At 48.2% G+C, this 21937-nt stretch overlaps 1 protein-coding gene across 4 annotated transcripts in view; it reads left to right on the top strand.

The window, feature by feature from the left end:
• Nucleotides 1-2264: 2264 nt before the first annotated feature.
• The window catches only part of EBF1 (EBF transcription factor 1), a 266020-nt gene continuing 246347 nt past the window's right edge, over nt 2265-21937 (top strand). For all 4 annotated transcript variants that reach the window (XM_053991340.1, XM_053991337.1, XM_053991339.1 and 1 more), the window contains exons 1-6: nt 2265-2579; nt 3884-4040; nt 4350-4413; nt 4625-4680; nt 13675-13748; nt 20470-20538. In XM_053991340.1, coding sequence (XP_053847315.1) covers nt 2446-2579; nt 3884-4040; nt 4350-4413; nt 4625-4680; nt 13675-13748; nt 20470-20538 — 554 coding nt within the window. In that variant the 5' untranslated portion in view covers nt 2265-2445. The remainder of the gene's footprint in view (nt 2580-3883; nt 4041-4349; nt 4414-4624; nt 4681-13674; nt 13749-20469; nt 20539-21937) is intronic.

Raw genomic sequence — 21937 nt, 5'->3', positions numbered from 1 at the left:
ATTCATGTGTGGCTGTGTGTCCGTGTTCTTCCACATCTCCCCGAGATATGACACACTAGCACCGTGTCAAGATTCAAATGGCATCTTCAGGGAATGTGAAAACTTGCTGTCCGTGACAGTTCCTGTGTGAGGATGCAGAATGATGGGGATGTGGATGTTTTGCCTAAAGCCAAAGATCGGGGGCAGTTTCTCAGCGCCAGCGAGGCGCTGGCAGCGGGCTCTGTGCCTGCTTTGGAATCCAAACTCTCTTCCCGAGGCTTAGCTGTGGGCTCAGGCGGCCGTGCCACACAAAGTGACGTACAGGTGGCTGGGAGAGGGTCCTGTGTAGTTGTCGGGCTGCCGTGGGGTGCCTGCGGAGCGGCAGAGTGGTGCTGATAGACTGGTCTGGCTGCTCTCCAGGCCCTTAGCTGGCTCCCGGCTGGGGGATGCAGCCCGGGGGGCTCCGCTGCCCTTTGCGGGGCTCTGCAGCCCTGGAAGGAGCGGACAGCAGCCGCCCGCCCCTGCACCCCCCGGGGCAGCACCTCCCGCACCTCTGATCGGGCAGCGGGACATGAAGGGACACGGCAGCAATTCAGAGACAGCCCAGACTCTGCAGAGGTTACCCTCCGCGCTGTGACATCGCCGTGGAGAGGGCGAGGAGCGGGATGCGCAGGGTTTTGTTCCATCATATGTGCAAAGATGGGCAAGCCTGTGTTTGGGGAGGCATAACCCAGGCCCCCGGCACAGAGAGCTCCTTCCGCGGCAAGAGCCCGTGCGAGAGACGAGGCGGGAGCGGCTCGGGCACGGAGCGACTCGGGCGGGGGAAGGATGGAGGGTGATGCGGGGACAGCGGGAGCCCGCGGAGTGATGCGGGACTGCGCCCGCTCGTCCGCGGAGCAACCGGCCCGGCTCTTCCCTAGCGAGGACAGGAACTGGTTTTATTATAATTATTATTTTCCCCGAGAAAACAAAAATCAGACTTCCTAGGAAAAAAAAAAAAAAAAAAGAACTTTCACGGCGAGCTGTCCTGTTCGGAAATCGCGTGCTTGTGCCGCAAAGCAGCGCACGCTGCCGGGAGCGGGGCAGGAGCCGGGCCGAGCGGCGGGGATGCGGCGGGGCTTTGCGGCGGGGGACGTGCCCCACCCGCGCTTCCAGCGAGGGACAATCCCGGGCTCGGGCACCGGGCACGGCCGGCGGGCGCGGGGCATCCCCAGCGTTGGGCAGTCGCGGCGGGCAGCCCGGAGCTGCCGGCGGATCCCGGGGGGCAGCGGGGAGGGCTCGGCCACCGCCGCACTCAGCGGTGCCGGCTGCGGGCTGTGCGGGCCGTGCGGGAGCGCGGCGCCCTCCCGCCGAGGGCCGTCCCCGGGCGCCGGCGGGTCGGAGCGGGGATCGGGGGAGCCCCCGCGGGGCCGTGCCCGTGCTGCCCGCGGCGCTCCCGAACAAAGGCGCGGCCGCGCCGCTCCGGGCCCGCCCCCGGCGCTCCGGGGCAACTTTCCCCCGGGCCGGCCGCGCCGGGGGCGGGGCTATGCTAATGAGGGAGGCGTGCCTCCGCCCCCTCGGCTGCGCTTTGCCGGCGCCCATTGGCGGCGGCGGCGCGGGGGCGGGGCGGTGACGCGATGCAAATGAGGGGGCGTGACCGCGGCGGCCCCGCCCCCCGCCCGCCGGGGCTGCGGGGCTCGTGTTCGGCGGCGGGGACAGTCAAAGTGGCTCCCATAGGGAGAGACGGCGAGTCCGCCCGGCGCTGCGGGAGAGGGAGGGGGCACGGGGAGCCCCAGGGTCTCCCTCCGGCCGTCCGTCCGCGCCGCCGCCGCGGGTGCGCCCCTCTCGCTCCCTTCCCGGCGTGCGCCCGGCTCCGGCAACTCGCTTCCTGCGCGGCTGGAGGAGGGAGGAGAGAGGAGAGGAGCGGAGAGCGCTTCGGCTGGGAGAGGAGAGAAGAAAGAGGGAGAAAAGAAAGAAAGAAAAGAGAGAGGGGAGAAGGGGGGGGACTTGCCTCTCTTGTCACTGGAAAATGACACTTGATGTAGCAGAGCCTGCCGCAGCTCCCGTTCGTCCTATTGTTTCTTAAACTGCCATCTGAGATTTTTTTTTTTTTTTTTTTTTTGCCTGCTGCCATCCGAGGGGTGTCTTCATACAAAAGGGACTTCAAGTACTCCTCCGGCTTGCGAGCGCTGCAACCAGCCCCCAGCACCCCGCCAGCCCCTCCAAGCACCCAAACAAACTGCACACGCAGCAAACAGCAGCAACAAAACCGGGCTCTGATTGCCTCTGGATTTTTTTTTTTTTTTTTTAATGTGCGTGCCTGTGTTTGCTTTCTCCGACTTGCTTTGATTCCAGCGATCAGCTGCAGAGAGAGAAAAAAAGAGAGAAAGAAAGAAAAACCCCACATATAACAGTCCGCCTGGCGATTTTACCACTTTTAAAAATTTTTGAATAAAGGAGGAAGATTTGCGCTGTTGTTTCTGATTCATGTTTGGGATTCAGGAAAGCATCCAGCGGAGTGGGAGCAGCATGAAGGAAGAGCCCCTCGGCGCGGGGATGAACGCGGTGCGGACGTGGATGCAGGGAGCCGGCGTCCTGGACGCCAGCACGGCCGCTCAGAGGTAGGCAGGCTCCGCGCCCGCTCCGCGCCCGCGCCCCGCTCCGCGCCCCGGGGCGCTCCCCGCCCGCAGCGCCTTTCCCCCCGCGCCAACAAAAACCCGGCTCTGGAGCTCTGCTACCAGCAGTGAGTTTCGCGTAGATGTCGCCAGTTAAATATTTATCCCTATTGTCCCGCAGGGATGACTTTTTATTAAATAATGATAACAACAATAAAGGAAGTGGCGAGTTTCGCTAGGTACCGATAGGTAGGTTTCATCTCTCTGGCTCCTTGTGTTCGCTCGGAGGAAGGAGTTTTCAAAACTATGTTTGCTACTGATTTAGTCTTAAGATCTTCGAACGACACTTTCCTCCTCCGGGAAGCAGCGAGTTGTTCACGGATGTATCCAAAATATATTTCTCTACCTCGCTTTCTTATTCTCGTCAGAATCAGCAGCTTCCCTTCTTCTCCTCCGATAAGTAGGGAGTTTGCAAAGCGTACTCCAGGAGAAATTTAATTTGAAGTCCCTTTGTAAAACCACTGCCACTTATCTCAGATTTTAAAAAAGAAATCCCTCCAAATATAAGATGGGTTTGGCGAAGCTGCGCCCAGTCTCGTTTTCTCTCTTATTTTTCCTTCTTCCCATCCTCTTCCCCGCGAAAAAAACAACCCAAACACGAACCAAACCCTGATGCTGGATTCGCAGCTTGAGCCCTGGAGCCGGCATCATCCGGCATCAGTTTAATGTTGACATCTCCCAGTGTCTCCCACCTCGCCCCGCACCCCCCCTTTGGAGCCCTCTAAGGAAGGGAAAGTTTCTGCAGGGACAACCCTGAAATATTTGAAGTTTTCTCCTGGGCTCGGTGTTTACCCACCCGGCGCGGGAGGAAAGGCTCGCAAGATAAGGCACATGGGCGCTGGTGTGACAGCTCCGAGCCGAGTTTGAGAAGTGGCAGGACCGATGCTGCTCCGCGGGGCAACGCGCCGGCGGCTCTGAGCGCGGCTCCCCCGCCATGCAGGGCCGGTTGCGAGCGGGCACGGCCCCCGGGGAGGGCTGGTGGGTACCGGGGCCGGGCTGGGGGGGCTGCTGGGGGCTTCGGGCTCGCAGCAGGACGGGATTGGGTCGGGGCTCCGCGGAGTTCGGAGCTGGAGTATTTCTCCGTGCCCGGAGGGAAAAGCCCCGGAGCGGCTCGGGGGAGGAGGGATGCTCGGCCCCGGGGGGGCCCAGCCGGGTCCCGGCGGGGGAAGGCACGGGCCCGGGAGGCGGCTGGGGGGTGCGTGAGGCCGCGTCGTCGGAGCTGCCGCTAACCCGCGTGTTTCTGGTCCCAGCGGAGTGGGTCTGGCCCGGGCTCACTTCGAGAAGCAGCCGCCTTCCAACCTGAGGAAGTCCAACTTTTTCCACTTCGTCCTGGCTCTGTACGACCGGCAGGGGCAGCCCGTGGAGATCGAGCGCACCGCCTTCGTGGGCTTCGTGGAGAAGGAGAAGGTGAGTACCCTGGCGCCCCGTGGGGGCTCGGCCGCCTCTCCGGGGCCCTCCCCGCTCCGCTCCCTCGGGGCCGCGACACCGGCTCGCCCCGGGAGCCACGGCAGCCTCCCGGGCGCCTCAGTCTTCCCCTGTCCCGGAGGGCGGACGAGGAGGGGGTGTCCCCTGCTCCCTCGCTATGCCCGGGGCAGGGGAGAGGGCTGAGAGCTGCCCCATCCAATCCCCGGGACCCCCGGCGTGCGAGTGATGGAGAAGCTCCATTGATACTGTTTCCCTTTTCCCTCCGGCCTCCCGTGTCGTCTTTGACTTCAGGAAGCCAACAGCGAAAAGACCAACAACGGGATCCACTACCGCCTGCAGCTGCTCTACAGCAATGGTAAGGGCTGGGAGCCCCCGGGGTCGGCCCCGTCGCCCCCCGCCGCCTCCGCGGCTGCAGAGCCCAGCAGCGCCCGCGTTCCCCCGGTTCCCCTCCGCTCCCTGCCGGGCCACGGGCGGCCCCGGCAGGCCCGAGCCCTCGGGCGAGCCCCGGCGCGCTGCCGCCGGCCGGCCCCGCTCCGCTGCTCACGGTGGGCTCTGCCTTGTTTCAGGGATCAGGACGGAGCAGGATTTCTACGTGCGCCTCATCGACTCCATGACCAAGCAGGTGGGTGCTGCGGGGCGGCCGCCGAGCGAGGGGGTGGCAGCCGTCGGGGCGGCCCCGGGAGGCGAAACCCGCCCCCGCGGCGGGGCCGCTCTGCCCGGCGGGGAAGGGACGGAGCCTCCGCCTCCCGCGGGCACGGCCGCGCTCCCGCCCCGGGCAACCACCGGGCTGCGGGGCGGCGAGGGGGTCCCCGCGGGACCCTGCCTGCTGCTGGGCCGCGGGGGAAAAATACAGGCGACCCTCCGGCCGTCCCAGTCAGGGCTGCGGATGGTTTTGCCGCTTAATTAATAAGAATTAACCTCCGGCCTCCGGCAGCCCCCGAGCGCCGCCAGCCCAAGGCGCTGCCCGGCGCGGGGCTCTGTCGGTCCGGCCGCTCCCGGCGCTGCCGCCGGCTGCGTTGGCTGAAGGAGCAGCGCTTGTATCGCGACACGTTTGCATGTCGGAATAGACCCCAGAATCGCGGCGCGGGCAGCGGCGAGCTCGGTGTCGGACTCGGGGAGGGCAGCAGGGCTTGTCAGTGGATTAATCCTCATTTTAAGCCTGTTCTTTAGCCTCCCAAGCAGAGTAATAACGTGCGTGCCTACCTGTAAAAAATACTTTTCTGTTTAAAACCAGTATTTTTATAAAGCGAGTATCCGAGCAAATCGATCCTCTCTCCTTTCTTTTATTTTGGTTTTTTTCTTTTTTTAATTGTTACTCTGGCTTTTTTTCTGCTCCTGTCAGAATATTTTTCTCTTAGAATATGTTGCTTTTAAATAGTTGGGAGCGCTTTTGAGCCTTTTCATTCTTAAAATATGTTTCTTCCCCTCCTAATCTGTTTTACTTGTTAAAGAAAATGCTTAAATTTTATTTAAGAAAAACATTAAGGGTTTTTTTTTTTTTGTACCGCTAGGAAACGTCAGTCCTTGTATGTTGTCTGCAGGGACAAAACTCTTGGCTTGTATTTGGGTTTCTTTTCTACAGCAAAACATAAAGCTCTAAGGGCTGAGTTTGTTTTACAAAACTCTCTTTGATGGTCCCAAAACATCTTTTCCTGCTATTGAAGACTGTCTTTCAACAGTAAAAAAAAAAAAAAAAAAAAAAAAAAAAAGAAAAATAGAAAAAAGGAACTCGGGTGAATTTTACTAGACAATCCACTGTGCATCTGAACTCTGTTATACTGTACACTTCCAAACGGAGCCCGTTCCCTGTAGGAATCAAAACAGCAGCCACATACCCTTCCTCATAAAAAATCCTGGAAAGCGTTTGCTGTCACTCCCTGGTTTTCAGGCACAAATTGGTTAGTTTGTGTTAAAAGTAACAAAATCTTCCTGATATATGAACTCTTTTTAGTCCTTTTGGAGCTTGTGTATTTCAGTGTAGATCGTGTGAGAGAGACTATCAATAAATATTATCTTTAAATAGCTTTCCTATCGTTACGGAAATGCAGAAGCTTCTGGTCATAATCCTGTTGAAAACAGAGCCCTGAACTCATGGAGAGCAGTGGATTCAAAATAATTTTCTTAACAAAGGCATCTTGCATATGAAGAGTTCATCCTAAGGCACTGTTTGACCTCTTGGTCTCTCATTATTATCAAGTCATCAGAGGGTCTTTGGAGAAAAAGAGGGGAAAAAAAACCCCGAGATACAGTTTATTTGTAAGACCCACCGTGTAGCTTTAAAGCACGTTCACAATGAAGAAGCAGGAGAGAAAAAAAATCTGTCTGATTTCAGGAAGTCTTAGAAAAACAAAGTTAGTGCGAATTACAGATTTTGGGAAAAGTGCAGTGGGGAGAAGCGAGGATTTTATAACAAAAGCTCGCTGAGCTTAGATTAGAAAATGGGGAGCAAAAGGCTGTTTTAGACGCAAACGTGTTTGCTTACATATTAATTTCATGTCTGTAGTTTCTTTAGGCTGGAGCATAATTGCTTTTGAAAAACAGGGCATTGTCATGTCAAAAGTGTGGCATGTGCCACTCCAAATTTTTTCAGGGGCCAGACGCTAAATTCTCCTTCTTCTCCTTTTTTAATTCTTTCTTTTCAAAAGTGAAATTATTTGAGTTGGGATCGCGTCGGTTACTGAATGCTTATTAGGAAGTGAAGTACAACACATGACAGAAGCTCACCCAAATGTTGAATATATCATTTATATTTTATGACAGTGAATTATATAGAAGATTCTCAAGTAACTTTCAAATCATCAAACTGTAATTAAATATTGCAAAGACTGTCTGAAAATTCTTTAATTTTTAATGAAAGTTAAATATATATTGTCAGTCTACTTGAAGGTGTAGTATTTTAATGCATGACGCTCAGAACAAATTGGATAATGAAATGATTACTTTTAAATGAAACTGTTGCAGAAGCATACACGTTTCAGCTGGCAAGTATCTGCTCAGTCCTCACACACGCACATTCACACACTCGATAATTGTGAATTCCCAGACTGAAATTACAGCTACTCTGAGGTTTCTGGTGGCAAATTAAAAATCCCACAGAAGCAAAGCTTGAATGAGTTAGGTTCCCCAGATCATACAGGAAAGTACCTGTGGCTTTTTTTTAAATATTAATTTTTTATTATTATTTTTTAATACAGACACATCAGATTTAAATATATTCTCTTTGTGTCACAGTTACAAATTGCCAGGTTTTGTACGGTTGCAGATTATTAAGTTAGGTAAGATAAAATAAAAGCCCTTCTGCAAATCAGACCTGGATTTCTGTGCATAGGATTGCTGCTCAGAGATTTAATGTGAGTGTCCCATTAGCAGCATGTGTTATAGCAGTAGGTAGGCAGGGCTTGGCTATGCTGGGGGCTGTGTTTGTACTAAAGACGAGATGTTCCTGCTCCTGAGTGTTCCTGCACTGCCCAAGTCAGGGATTTGTTTGTGTGGCTGTGCCCAGCTAAGAAACTCGTAGCAAGAGTCGTGTCCTGGGTGGAAGAGAGGGATCTCCGTGTCATGGTGTGTGTGTGTTTCTCTGTCAGCTGTGGAGCAGGATGGGAAGTGGGGCTGGAGAGTGGCACTACTGAGGCAGCCAAGAGTTGTGTTGGGGCAGAGCTGGGCTGTGGGACGAGCTGTGCACGCACTGCCCCGAGCAGGAGCTCGGGCTGCACGGGCACTCCTTGGGAACTGGGACTTCCAAACGGGAAACCCAGCCAGGGTTGGTCTCAGAGTGCCTCGTTTTGGGGTGTGTTTGGGGTATCATACTTGGCCTTTGGTGGTGGCCCTGGAGAAGCACTGGGTGAAATGGGGATTGCAGAGCTTTTGGGGTCTCGCTAAGTTTCTGAAATGTATCCCCGTCACTTAAAAATTGTAAATGCTTCACACAAATCATTCCTGTGGCAGAGAAGTTCTTTCCAGTTCAGGCAACAGCATTCGGTGTCAATACTGGCTTAATTAAATTTTCTTTTATGTTATATTGGCACCTCAATTTATGTCAGGATCACATTCCTAATGTGCTCAAAACCCTGTAGGACCCCAAACTTTATAGCTGTTGCTTTCTGTAAAGCAGCAGCTCTTCCCGCAGAAGATCTGCCTCTAACAATGATGCATTTTGAAATTGCCTGCAAAATGTGAAATATGTCTGCTCTAATAAAACTGGAGTTTTTAGGCAAGTCAAGGGATTTTAATATGTTTATGGAGAAGAGATGCCTTCTATTTCTTCAGCTGTATTTTCATAAAGTTGAGGTATTTCACTATTAGGAAAGATGGAGGAAATAAATCTGAAATACTTGTTCCCCACCCATTTTTCCTTCAGCCGTTCCCATCCATAAGATATAACGGATGCTAATATGGCTCAGGCATCTTAAGAATCATAAGTTTTGCTCAATGGCTATTGTCTATTGCTGAGAGCCCTCATGAGTCAAAAATCTTTCCTTCAGACTTAAACCCTGTTTATATCTGGATTTTTTTTTTTTCAGAGCTATAACTCTGGATGCAAATGGTTTTTCTGTTGACTTGTCTGTCATTCTCTGATGTCTGCAGATATTTGATCAGCTCTATTCTGTGCATGGCATGGCCCTTCTCTGGCAGCTACACGCATGGGAAAAAAAAATGTTATCAATAAGTTCAGAGGAGCCTCAGCAGACTCGGAGAAATTTCACACAAACATAAAACAAAACCTAACCCCTGTGACGGGGAAAGTTTACATTGCAGCAGATTTTAGCAGCTTTCTTGTGCCTTTGGTGAGATGTCAGAAGCGCAGGTGATTTTAATTTTCTTGTACAGAGAGGAATGGAGAAGTTTGGAATTTGCATGCATGATCAGGACCTGTGTTTGGGAAAATGTAAACTCATCACAGTGGAAAATGTGTTGTTTGGAGTCTGAGGGTGAAAACAAAGCTGAGGATTTTGGAGAGACTGCCTGAGCCAGATGGCCTGGTGCATTCCCAGTCTGGCAGCCCAACTGCTCCCTCCTGTATAATATACAGCCATTTGTTCTGGGATATTTACGCTAGAGCTGTTTCCATGTGAATGTTTGAAAACCATTAAAAATGAACATATTAGGAGAGATAAATTTATTTAATTTGTGTGAATACGTCAATAAGCAGGCTGTGAATCAAAGGCAAGGGGAGACTGGATAAAATAATTAGATGCTTCTGAATTGTGTGTGGAGAGGCAGAGCAAGAACTCCCTGTCCTCGCCCCGGGACCAGCTCCGCGCTGCTTGTCCGGGATAAACCTCCCTGGGATGAGTCGAGGTTTAGCCTGGGGAAGGGGTAAAACCTCGGGTAATTGAGGGTTAAGAATTCAAAGCCAAATAAATGCAATTCACAGTATTTTCTCTGTAGATATATAGTGGATACAAGCATAAGCCTCTCTGGGTGAAATTCTGGCCCATCTGAAGTCAATTGCAAAGCGCCTATTGAATTCGGTGGGGCCAGGATTTTATTTTCTCCCTGTGTGTACAGCTGTAAACGTCATTCCAAATCATTTTAGTTCTGTTTTGGAAAAGACCCTAATTTTAATGAGTTTTCCCTTCTCTTTTATTTCTGTAAGGGAGATACTTTGTTTTGTGAGGCAGATGGAATCTGAAAGCAAGTGGATTTAGATGCATGTTGGTGATTTCTCTCCTTCTCTTACTCTTTTAAAATCAAGGCCATGACATAACTGAGTAATATAATGACCATGATCTCATTCCTTCAAGATTGTTTTTCGTCCAGTTCTGAAAGCAGGATTGCTTGACTGGCAAACTGACACCACGAGACGATTCTGTCCTCACTTGTACCAGCATAAATCTGGATTTATTCAGGAATGGTTAAGGACAAAATCAGTCTCTGTATTTTTCCAGATTGTTTGACGATTATTTTATTGCTTTATCTTACTGTGTCTACTGGGGAAAAAGTAGATTAAATGAGAACTGTAGCCTTGACTTTTGTATCACCCACATTCCTTTTTATTTTTTATTTCTTCTTATTTTTTTTTAATAATGAAGTCTCTTGCTGAAAAGTTTAGGTGAATTTTTAAACGTACTTTACTGTGATGTGCTCAGTGCAGTAATTTTTATTTGCTGTTAGGCAGTGAATTGAATTTGATTTAAGTTTTTACGTAGCTTTATTTAAATAGAAGTGAGGAAGTCTCATATTTTTGACACAAATTTTTCGGGGCTGGATTTTGAGGTCCGTTTGTGCATGAGTGACTGTTACTCACTTCTTGCAGGAAGGTTACTTGGGTGAGTAACAGCTGGCAAAATGGAAGATAAATTTTGTGGGGAAATGTTTAAGTTGTTCAGGAGAAGAAACGCTATTTTCAAGTGCTTATGAATTACCACTGAGTTAAAACGACATGAAGTAAACAAAAAGAAAAAACCCAAAGTCTATAATTTTGCATTTCCTCTGCCGGTGTTTTGTTGTGCAACTCTGATGTGTATCTGCAGGCTTATTTTTAGCTCTGCTGTGGTCTAAGTTTATGCACTGTAACTTTCACTTTGCCTCTCATTAATGTGATCCCTATTTGACAAAATCACGACGACGTTAGTGCGACAGGGAACCCTGACGCGATCTCCCTGTTTCAAAGCCTGAACTTAAAACCCGCATAATTTATTAAAAAAAAAAACCCAAGATATTTTTGTTAAAAAGAGCAGCTTTTCAAATCCAAGAGTTAAACATTTTCACAACATTAACGTAGTAGACCCTTCCTGTAAAAATACTTCTGGCAGCTCTAACGATCTGAAACTTTAGCAGTTCCTGTTTCCTTTTTGAAACTAATTGTAGAATTAATGCTTCAGAGCGGCGCGGTTTGCGAGGCGGTCGAGTATCTGCAGGGCTCTCGGGCAGCCATTCATGGGGGCAAACAGTTGGTGCTTCACACAAGTAAATTGGGACACAGGAGCGGGGAGATGGGGATGAGCTGCTCAGAAATGAGCCCGGCGCGTCCTCCCGCTTCCCAGAATTTCCTAGAAATTCCTGCAGGAATAGGGCAGGCAAGAGGAGCTGCGCTTGACGCGGAGAAAACAAAATGCGCACGGGTGCAACTTCGATAATTGAATGCAAATAAAGTGAGAAGCAAATCCTTAACGTGGAGGCAGGCAGAAGAATGTCATGCACGCAAAGAAGGGATCACTGATGCTAAACACAACAGACAAGGTGATTATGTACCACAGTGTTGACTCTGCCCGTTCATTATTGCTATTTAGTTGAGTTATTTAAGCAGCTACCTGGAGGTTAAGTAAGCACAGCAGCGGGAAGGGGAGAGGAGGAGAGAGGGCAGGGGGAAAAAAGAAAGTAAATGTTGCGTTCTGGTTCGTCGTTTCTAGCACTTCTTTGGCTCCACTGGCAATAAGCTAATCCATCCTGGGTACATTTATTTTAATATTTGGAAGTATGAGAAGAACAAGCTGAGTCCGGCAGCCCTCTCCTCCCATGTCACGTTGTGATTGCCTGGAAGTGACAGGGGGCTGGAGGCGTTTGTCCCCACTAGAGGCCTCAGAAGTAGATCTACTCTTTCCCCTCCTGCTCTGCATTCTCAGAGGGAGATTATTTTTTGACTGTTGATGAAGTCCAAGTCATGCCATGAGCTTCCTCCTTGCCTGGCCTGTCCCACTGCCAGGTGGAACCTGATCTGGGGTTTTCTGGAGTCTTTGCAATGTCCCCGCTGACTGACCCCACCAGGTGTCAGCCAGTTACTTCAGTTCTCTGGCTTTGCCTGGAAGAAGCTTCTCCCCATCTTCCCCATTAATGCTGGGAATGAGGCTCTTCTGAGTTTGTCCCTCCTCCTGCTGCTGTAATCCATGTAATTCCATTTTCCAAGGCTTCTTGCATCTGAATCTCTCTTGGGCACTGATGTGGAAGTAGCTTGAGGTGGGGGTTCCAGCTGGGGTCAGGGGGTTGCTGGTGTCTGTGCTGGGGGGGCTTTCTGTGCATCCCCTTTTTCCCAAAGCTGGGTTCACAGCTATTGTCCCTCACTGGTGGAAATGAGGGGGCAGAAGCCAGGTGAGACTCTGGGCCCACTAGTAGCAATTAGTGGCAGCCTCTGTTTTATCAGCTATAAAACCCCAGCCCAGGGCATCTCAGGTTTTAGGGGAGGGCCCACAACAAACCTGAAGTTAAAAAATTAAAACTACCAAAGGTAACAAAGGCCCGTTCCTGATGTTATTTATGGAATTATTAAGTAATTTTATAATGTATGGTATTAATATTGCATGTTGCCATTTAAATTGTGTAAGGGTCAGTGCATGCTTCTTCAGATTTGTGTTTGTTGAGATTTGTGCCCCTTCTGGAATACCACACCTCTTACCCTTCGTGGGTTACATTTGTAAGGACTGGAAAAGCAGTTCATTCTATATTAAGGTAACTTACTTTTCTGTCAGTATTTTCCATGCTTCCATTTCAAATTGATCTCATTCCCTAAAATGTGTTTAAACCATAGAGCACGCTTCTTAAATTTCAGTCTCTATTTTATCGTTAGCTCTAGGGAGACCCATCTCAGATGTCATTTAACCTGCTGAGTTTTCCCCCCCAGTTTCTTCTTTTAAATTCTGTGCTTTAGAGGCTGAAAAGGTCGCACCAAGCTCAAGGGTAGTGCTAATGCTCAGATGCAGGGGTGGTCATCCCTCCAAGCCTGGGGCTCTGATCCCAGCTCTGGAGTGCCACCCTAAAAGATTTAGAAACCTCAGTGCCAGCAAAAGATGCTGTTGCAAGGGAAACTCCCCTCTTGTTTTGCTGCTGGGAGGCTGGTGCCTGGGAGCAGGGGTGGCTGGAAAACATGACTCTGTGGGGCTGAGATGGAAATCCTGTCCCACAGGGGCTGTGAGCACCAACCCAGCTCGTGGGTAACGCTGATCCCTCGCTGCTGGTGGGAGCAAACGTAGACTCCTCTTGAAATGTGAACACACTGCCTTTCCACAGTTTTGGCTTAAAGGATTCTCCCTGTGTTGTCTCAGAGTTAAATTTCTCAAGCTGGTTGATGCTCTGTTTGTTTTGGTCTCCTCTGCTCTGGTAGGGCCTTCTCCTCACTTATTTATATCCCTGTAAGTCCGGAGGTGCTCTCTGGAAAGTGCTGGATCAGGAGGTTCAAGGGAAGAATCAGGCCCAGGCGCTTTCTCAGGAGCTACCAGGAAAATGCCTGGGCTGTGCAGCTTTTGTAATTAAAAATGCATGAGCTCTCTTTTCTGTCTTTTTTTTTTTTTTTTTTTTTTTTTTAATGAATAGGACCCAAAATATACCAAGCCTTGCTGGGTTTTTTTTTCTTTCTTTTTTTTTTTTTCTCCCTCCCTTCCTTTTAATGCTATTAGGTTTATATTTTATTCTGAATTGAAAAGAAAATTGTGGTTGTCTTGACTACTAAAAAAACCCATCCTACACACTGCTGGAGAGATGTGCAACAGAGAGGAGGGAATTTAGCTGTACTCAGCTTGTGTTGTTTTACAACTGCAGGTCTTGGAGCAGGTTTGGTGGAGATGCCAGCTCTCTTTAGCCTGAGCTGTGGTTTGTAACTCGCTGAGCCTTTGCTTATCATGACATGTTTTGATTTTCTCCAAACTCAACCTCATGTACAACTAAAAATGTGTTTTATTTCTAGGCAATAGTATATGAAGGCCAAGACAAGAACCCAGAAATGTGCCGAGTTCTGCTCACGCATGAAATAATGTGCAGGTAAGAAATATCCCCCTTCCAGTTAATTAGTGATGAGAAGATGGATCTGTCTCCCAAAATCTAGGTTGAACCTACAGCTATTTTCGGACTTAAATTTATCTTTTTTGCATTAAACAATCCCAAAATAACACAGTTCGGTGTGTGTAATTAGCAGGAAGGTCTCAGTTGTCACACTAGTTTTCAATTATTTATAAAGAGTTATTCTTAACAGAATGCTGCTGGTTTTCATTTAGACACTGCAGCCCACAAAAGGTCTCCTCACCGAAATTAACAGTCTATTATAGTCTTGTAGCAATAAATGTCTCTGCCCCCAATTCCCAACAAAAACTCCTTGGCAAAATGGCAAAATAGTATTTTTTTTTCTGGATGTGCATTAAGGAGTGAGGTCAGAAGGTTCTTTTGTCCTGGTTGCTGCTCACATGGTGTCCCCACTTGGCCAGAGCGGAGCAGCTGAAAATTCTCTGTGCAAAAGATGTCATCTTCTTGATTTTCTTTAAACTTCCCCATGCAGACTTGGGTCTGCCCAGTGCTCTCTTGCCCTGCCAGGGGTTGGTGACTTTAATTCAGTCAAATATCTTCTCCCCCAAACTTCTGCAGCTGCTTCCTTCTCTGTTCTGGCTGGTTGAAGTAGGTAAAGCCTCCTCTACTTCCTTTTTACCACAGACCCCTTCTCCACCTCTGAGATCTTGACCTCTCAGTCTCATTAAAGTTAGTGGGTGTTTTTTGCATGTCTGAAAAAATCATTTGTTACATGTTATTCGATGTCAGAAAATAATTCCCTGGTGGAAGACGAGGCATTCTTGCATAAGCTCATTGTTACAATCAGTTGTTTTAAGACTGTAAAAATGCCATTGCATGCGTTGTAACTTTTACAAAACACATTTACTAAAAAGGAGTAACTTGAGGGTAAAAACTAGTACCCACTTCTAAAAGAATAAACTTGGATGAGGGTTTCCTGGCAGGGGAGAGTCTTTGACAAAATACTCAGATGGAAACTTCTCTGTTGGTTGATTTTTTTTTTTTTTTTTTTTAATTCTTGGGATCTGCGTGTTTTGTCCTCCACTGACAGCTCCTCCTGCTAAAACCCTGCTGGGGGGTAGCACCCCGTGATGAAGGCAGAGGAGTTGCTCTCCTTGCTCTGCTGGCTTGGGTGAGACCCTGCACAGCACCCCCCCTCTCAAATTCTTCCTTGCAGCAGGATTTTGGGGAATTTCAGTTTTCATGTCTTGCTTTTCTAGGCTGCTTCTTTCAGGAAACCAAAGGCATTGGTGTGCAGCTCCAGAACAATCAGCAGCTCCAAGAGGTGCCTGAGCCTCTGCTGCCATTGGGAGCCTCGCTGCTTTGCTGAGGACTCCAGGCCACTTCTGCCTTTTCAAATGGAATCCCAGTCATGTTGACAACTTGTAATGGTCCTAAAATTCATTGGCCCAATTAGCACGACTTTCACACTGGGTACCTAGCTAGGAACAATTCATGGAAATATTAAAGGAGGCCCCTGACCTGATAAGACTCAAGTGCCTTTTACTTTTCTCCTGTAGCAGGCCAGTAAAACAGTGGGACTGGGCACATGAGTAAAATTGAGCGCATGTTCAAGTGCCTGCAGTGTCAGGGTCTGAATCTGCCATTAGTCCTGGGTGATGTGTCCTCCTGATCCTTAACCAGCAAGGTTGGGTGGTAGGAATGACTCGCTGAGCCAGAATCAAATACTTTAATGAATTAATTTCCTTACAGATACATCAGAAACATAAAGTGTGAGAAGTAAATTAAAACTTTATATAGTGGGCTGAGTTTTAACCAGAAGGCCAAATGCCCACATCACAGATTTATAACCATTCAATATACTTTGGCTGAGACAAAATTATTTCTGTTCTGGGCATGTGGAAAGATGTGCAGTCATTCCCTTTATTAAAGCACTTTGCACTTTCTTTGTTCTTAAAATTCACTGGCTTTATTCTTCTCCTATTTATTTACTGCTAGCCCTTGCTTTGTGTTTCATGGCCATAAGGTGGAGGAGTAGAAAAAACCCAAACTGGCTGTAGTAGGCAAATGTTGTGTTCCTGACAGGGTGGGGGAGACATATTCAAATTTCTTACAGCTCATATTAGATATTTCTCATTTCCTTTTCTGCCCATACGTGTGTAAGAGGGTGCTGTTTGTTTACCAGGCCGCTTGACCCTATTGCACAAATCTGTCATCTATTGTGCTGCTAACACGCTTTTAAATTGCAAATCTGATGCTCTTTAGGGGTCTAGAATGGGAAAAAATTCTCTCTCCACACCATTCTGTTTCTCTTGATTTCTTGCCTGTTGTAAGTGGAAGTTGGGATGTGCTGAATTTGCACCAGGGGTGCAAATGCAGCCTCAATTATAAGCATAAAATTAGAGTCTGTTCCCCATTAATCAGCCCAGCTAATTGCTATGCACTACCATTAGCCATATGGTGTGAAAGACAGCTTGCTCTCCCTAAGATGAAATTTCTTCATTTCAGACATGAAATAGTGAGGGCTCTGTATTTTAAAATAGCTTGTTTTAGATATTTAATTTCTAAACAACTTTCAGCAGTGCTTTCTATCAAGGCTAACTGCACAATAAAACTTTGCATTTATGTGACAAAGCTGGGTATTTATAGTGTACTACAGCTACGGCACGGAGGAGACAAAGAATTCAAATGTGTAAGAGAGTCCTGGCTGTGGCAGGAGAGCGAAGCTGAGGTTTGCTTCAGGTAGCTGTTTATTTCAAAGGATTTCATTGTGTTTTGTCAGATATAAAAATCTACACTGTTGGTGAAAATGTTAATAGCTGGGGAGAATTCACAACCTCAGTGGAATTTATTAGTATTGTAGGCAGCATGGGGAGGGACATCTATAGTTAATATTGCCTCAACAATTTCCATTATGAAACCTTCAGTGGCTTACAGCTTTGCCAAACTTAAACTGTTCTGGCTGAAATATCCTTTGCAGGGTGTCAGCCTCAGGGTGACTTTCTTTGGAAAGTTTCCGCTAAAATGGTTCAGTGATTTCTGAGAATGAGGTTGGAGTAAAATATGGGTTTTGTCTGTGTAAAATAAGATCTTACAGCTGGTTTGGCAAGGGGGTCCTGCACTTCCACGCTGCAGGGTGAGGAGCCTGTTTGGGGCAGGGGCTGTCCTGATGGCATCACTGGTGGGAGGGATCCCACCTCGCTGGGACCTTGTGCCACATCTCCCACCCGGCCTCGCTGGCGACTTGTTGGGGCCTGGCAGCCAAAGTCTCCTTGGCGCTGGCCACGTGCCACGGGCCCCTAATTCCTCATTGTTCATTGTCCCCGGGATACACAAAGCAGGGGCAGGCCAGGCTGGGCAGGGCAAGGGAGGGTTTGGGGCGCAGACTTTGGGGTGAGGAGGCTGCGGGCAGAGATCCTCAGAGATCCTCAGGCACGCGGAAGGGAAGGAGGAGGAGGATGGGCAGCAAGGAGACAGGAGAGCAGCTGGTCCTCAGAGGGTTGGGGAGAGGAGAAAGGCAGCAATAAAAGCTGGGGGTGGTGGTGGTGGCCAGGATAGGGGTGAGGGGTTCAGGAATGAGCCATGAGGATGGCAACAACAGCGGGTGCTCGGAGATGGGGTGCAGGAGCAGGAAATGATGGGAGGCTGCATTCCTACCAAGGACTACTGGTTTTAAAAACAAGCAAACTCCACAAATCAATTTTTGTAGGCTTCTCCTGTGAGCCAACATGGCATTGTGTCCGAGCCGTGGCTCCTGGCCCCACCTGGGGAGAGGTGTCATGGAAGAACAGCAGAGACAAGTCCTTGTCCTCCTGGCTGCAAGGAGCTGGCACTCCCTGCTCTTGCACAGAGCCTTGCTGGGAGCTCGAGGGTTTCTGAGTGGTTTGGAGAAGCTCCTGGGAATTTTAAAATTCTTTCAGGGAAAGGAGAAAGGGTGCTGAATATTTAGGAACTTATTTCCAAGTGCTAAGTAGGCACTAAAAGCCAAAGCTTTTGAGGGAAATTGAATTAAAAGCACTTTTAACCAGGTCTGAAACTCAAGATCTGCGTGATGTTTTAATTCTCTGCATAGAAAGAGTAGAGTGAAGAGGCCTCCAATTCTGCTGTGATGGGGGGGGGGGGGGAGGGGGGAAACACAAAAGGCAAATTAAATTTTAAAATATAATTCTCCAGATCACGAAGGAACATCAGGGCCTCCTTTCATGCCAGAGAGCTGCTCGATGGTGGGATGTGCCAGCCATGCAGCCCCTCCACATCACCCTCAGATTGCGGTCAAGGAGTGAGGTCTCCTACTGTCACTTGGGACTATTGGGGTGCACTTTTGGGGAGGTACCCCAATTAAGGGGCCACCTGAGGAGCAGTGAAGTGTTTCCCCTGCTCTCAAAGCTGGGTTGTCCCCAGTGGTCAGTGCCTGATGCTTGTGGCAAGAGGTGAGACCGAGGTGTCCCTGTCCCCAGGCACCCGTGGCTGCCTCTCCCTCTGGGTTAATGCCCTGGGAAGGTGCCAGCCTCTGAGCCCCGTGGTGTGTGGGTGATGGTATTTGCCCATCTCGTGCTGGGAGCCTGGGAACCTTTGCTTGCCTAAGTGTGGCAATTTCTGTCCCTCCAGTCTGCTGGGAGAATGTCAGGACTAGCCCTGATTCACTTCAGTCACAAGAACTGCATTGTCTTAACTTGTGCCAACTCTGTTTCTAATTACATTTTAATCATTTAAAAATGATTAGCAGTTTTTATTGCCTTGTTTGTGGGTAAATTTTCTCACCCCACACATTCTAGCTGCACTCCAATGACAAGTCCTTTTATAGGCAAAAAAGCCCCTGAATGTCCCCATGACTATTTACCTACAGCATATTTTATTCCTTCCTAAATTTTAATACTTTCAGGGTGCCAAGGCTCTGGCATTTTCTGGTGGATCAATTGTGGTATTGTGCTGTAAAATTAAGCAGTTTTTTTTGGCAATCCCAAACAATGTAACTTCCACCGAAATGAAGATACTGCACATGTGTTAACTGTGAAAAGTTTCAGCCCTGAATAGTTGCCTTGAAGCTTTTTGCGGTGAAAAGAATTATGTATTTTCCTCTCTTTGAAAACAAAATTATTATTTTTTTTTTAAAGCCATGTTTAAACAGACTGTTTTTGTAAAAGGCCCCTTTTTTGTTATCTTTAGTGTGGTTAGTTGCTTTATTGCTAATCTTGGTGGGTAACTGTATATTATTCACTCTATTGTTCAGCAACACAAGAGAACCTTTGTCATACTCCCAACAAGGCTATTTATATAGCGTGGCACTTCTGAGGGCTTCTTCCTGTCCTGATGTTCTTCCACCTTCTGGGGAAAGGAAAATAGTTCATCTGAGAGGGAGAGTGAGCAGTGGTCCCTCCTGACAGCTGCTGAAACACAGGCGAGGTGCAGGTCCCTGGGATGCCACTGGGAACAAACTTAGTGGTTTCCAAAGGTTTGGTTGTGTGCAGTTGAGGCTGACCAGAAAGTTTATTGAACCTGAGATGTGCTCAGGTCTGGCCAGGGAGAGCAGCTGGGGTGGTCCTCACTGCCTGACACTTGGTGCCATCATGGGATGGGGTCCCTGCAGGTGCCCAGGCTTTGTCCAGCAGGTCCTTGGGGACTTGGGAAAGTCAGGAGCTTCTCAATTTTTAAATTTTTTTTTTATTTCTTGAAGCCTTGCCTTCAGTAGGGGAGTTTCTATTAAGGGACATCAACAAACAGGATCTTTCCTTGGGAGATGGGGGTTTCCTCCCTGGGTGAGTGGGTGGGTGAAATCTAAAGGCCTTGCTGACCTTTGTGGCTGTGATTTGGTCTCGTGGGTTTAGATGGGCAGGTGGGAAGAGCAGAGCAGCTCCCTGCCACAGCTCCAGAAGCACCAGGAAGGATTCCCACCTGGAGCAGAAACGTGTACCTCACCTACAAACTCACCTGCAATATATTTATGCCTCCTTACTGAAAACAACCCCTTGACAAGGAATCATCAAAAACCATTAATTTAACTTCTCTTAGGAAACAATGAGCCACCTTAGCTCAGAAAGAATCCCAGCCTCGAGGTCAGCCATGGAGCAGTGCTTTGGGAGACAGAGCTTATATTTCACATGCCTGCTTTGTATCTGACCTGATGCAGGGCACCAGAGCCCCGAGCAGAGCTCTCCGTGGCATTAGTGATCATTAACATGCTCGGAAAACTTGGGGAAACAGGCGCGCTCGAGCACAAAAAGCTGCTGCTGCTGCTTGCATTTCAGCTCCCCCATTAACACCAGTGCTTCTTAGAGGGAGAATAATTGTGCTTTTGGAGTTTGGGGGGGGAGGTTTGCCAGTAGCTGGGAATTGTGTGGAAGCAGGAATATCTTGTGGATGTGTAACACAAGCGTTAAGCAAATGTAAAAACCAGGCTCAGCAGGGAAAAATTCTGCCTTATTTTGTGTGCCAGCGTCTGCGGGACAACTGTTAAACCCCGCGGAAAAGAGGCTACAAATAGGCAGCTCTCCCTGTTTTGGGAGATCCTTGAATTATTATTTGTGAAAGGGGCAAAACCCCTCTCTTTTTATATTTTCCGTTGCTAACCAGCTGTGCAAGAAGTTAAACATGGTAATTAACCCATATGTGACCCAGTACATTTGACTGATTTGCAGGCAGGGCCGGCAGGGTAACTCGAGCCGGCAATTTGAACCCAACATGTTGGTAATGATGATTTTACAGTGTAATGGTCGCACTAAATCCTTTCGCTTTTGCTCTCTAGCCGCTGTTGTGACAAGAAAAGCTGTGGCAACAGAAATGAGACTCCATCAGATCCAGTGATAATTGACAGGTAAGGACTGCTATTGTTTCCTTCCATTTTTTTTTTTTTCTTCTTCCCTCTCCTCATTATAATGAAACACCTGCCCCGTGTTGCTAATAGGGAAGAATTAGGAGGTTATGCGGATGAAATTTTGGGTTTTTTTGATACAGAATTAGTTGTGCTTTGCAGTTGTGATTGCCTTGGAAGGGCCATATGTGGGAATATTTAGGGATACTGGAGCGCCCTGCTCTGTGGAGAGCTCCAGCTCTTGTAACTGATTCATGTGCATAAAGAGGAGATTTTTCTTTCTGACTTTCTGTGACTCAATTCACATGCTATGCCAGGGAAGCTTCAGGAATAAAATAATAATAGTTTGTGATTTATGAAATGTGGTTGGGTGCTTATAAATATTTAACTTTTATTTGAAAAATGTTTGAATCATTATCACTTAGCTACTGTAGTTCTGTTGGATGCAATCCATCTACATTTTAAGGCTTTTATTTATGCATAAAAACAGTTAAGAAAATAGATCTGCAATGTAAGGTTTTTTCCCTCCTCTTATTTTCTTTGGTTGGAATACTATTTTGACTGTATTGTCAGTTGATTAATTCATTTTTGCCTGTCTTAATTATTGTGTTTTTAAACAGATCCATATTGCTAATCTGACATCACTGAGTAAATCATTGTAGTACAATACATCTATTCCTGTTGTTCTGAGCCATGTGTAGTTTCTGTGGCTTGCCAATTATGCAAAATGGTAGCCAAAGTGCCATTTTAACAGTTTTATTGTCTAAATGTGTTGTCCAAAGCCGAGTAGGATAGCCAGGGTATTGTGCAGCATTACTCCAGAGGAGTTAAAGGGCCTCCAAGCACCGAAAGGGTTTGTCAGGGCTGGGGAGAGCAACACCCTACGCTGAGCTGTGAAGGGGGGGACCCCAAAAACACAGGGGTGAGGGCACAGAGCACTTGCCTCTCCTTGCATTGGTGTCTGAGTTATGTTTGCTGTATGAAGTTCATAGAATCTTCCATGCCAGAGCATCCATTTTATGAAAGAAGGTGAGCTGGGTTTGATGTGTTGGGGGTGCCCCTGGAGAGCAGTCCAGAGCCTGGTGCTCATCCCAGCTCCCAGTTCTTGGATGGGTTGGGTAGGAAAGTGCTTTTATTGGATGCTTGTAGCAGATGTTTTGATTAGCAGGAATAAGTAATCCTGAGAATGTTTAAATCTCAGAAGATATCCCTATCTATTTTAACTGGGCATATTTTCATCGTCTCTGAGCATCAGGTAGCACCAGAGGAAGTGTGTGTGGGGGGAAAGCCCCCCAGTGAAACCTGTACAGAGCTGTGTTTTATAAGCATGCTGCAGAGCTGAACACTATAAACATGGTGTTAGAGTGGCATTTTGAGCAACATGAAAGCTACAAAATTCACA

This window comes from Vidua macroura, chromosome 15 (genome assembly GCF_024509145.1).
Source record: "Vidua macroura isolate BioBank_ID:100142 chromosome 15, ASM2450914v1, whole genome shotgun sequence".
Lineage (NCBI taxonomy): Eukaryota > Metazoa > Chordata > Aves > Passeriformes > Viduidae > Vidua > Vidua macroura.
This window is presented reverse-complemented; position numbering and strand designations above follow the sequence as displayed.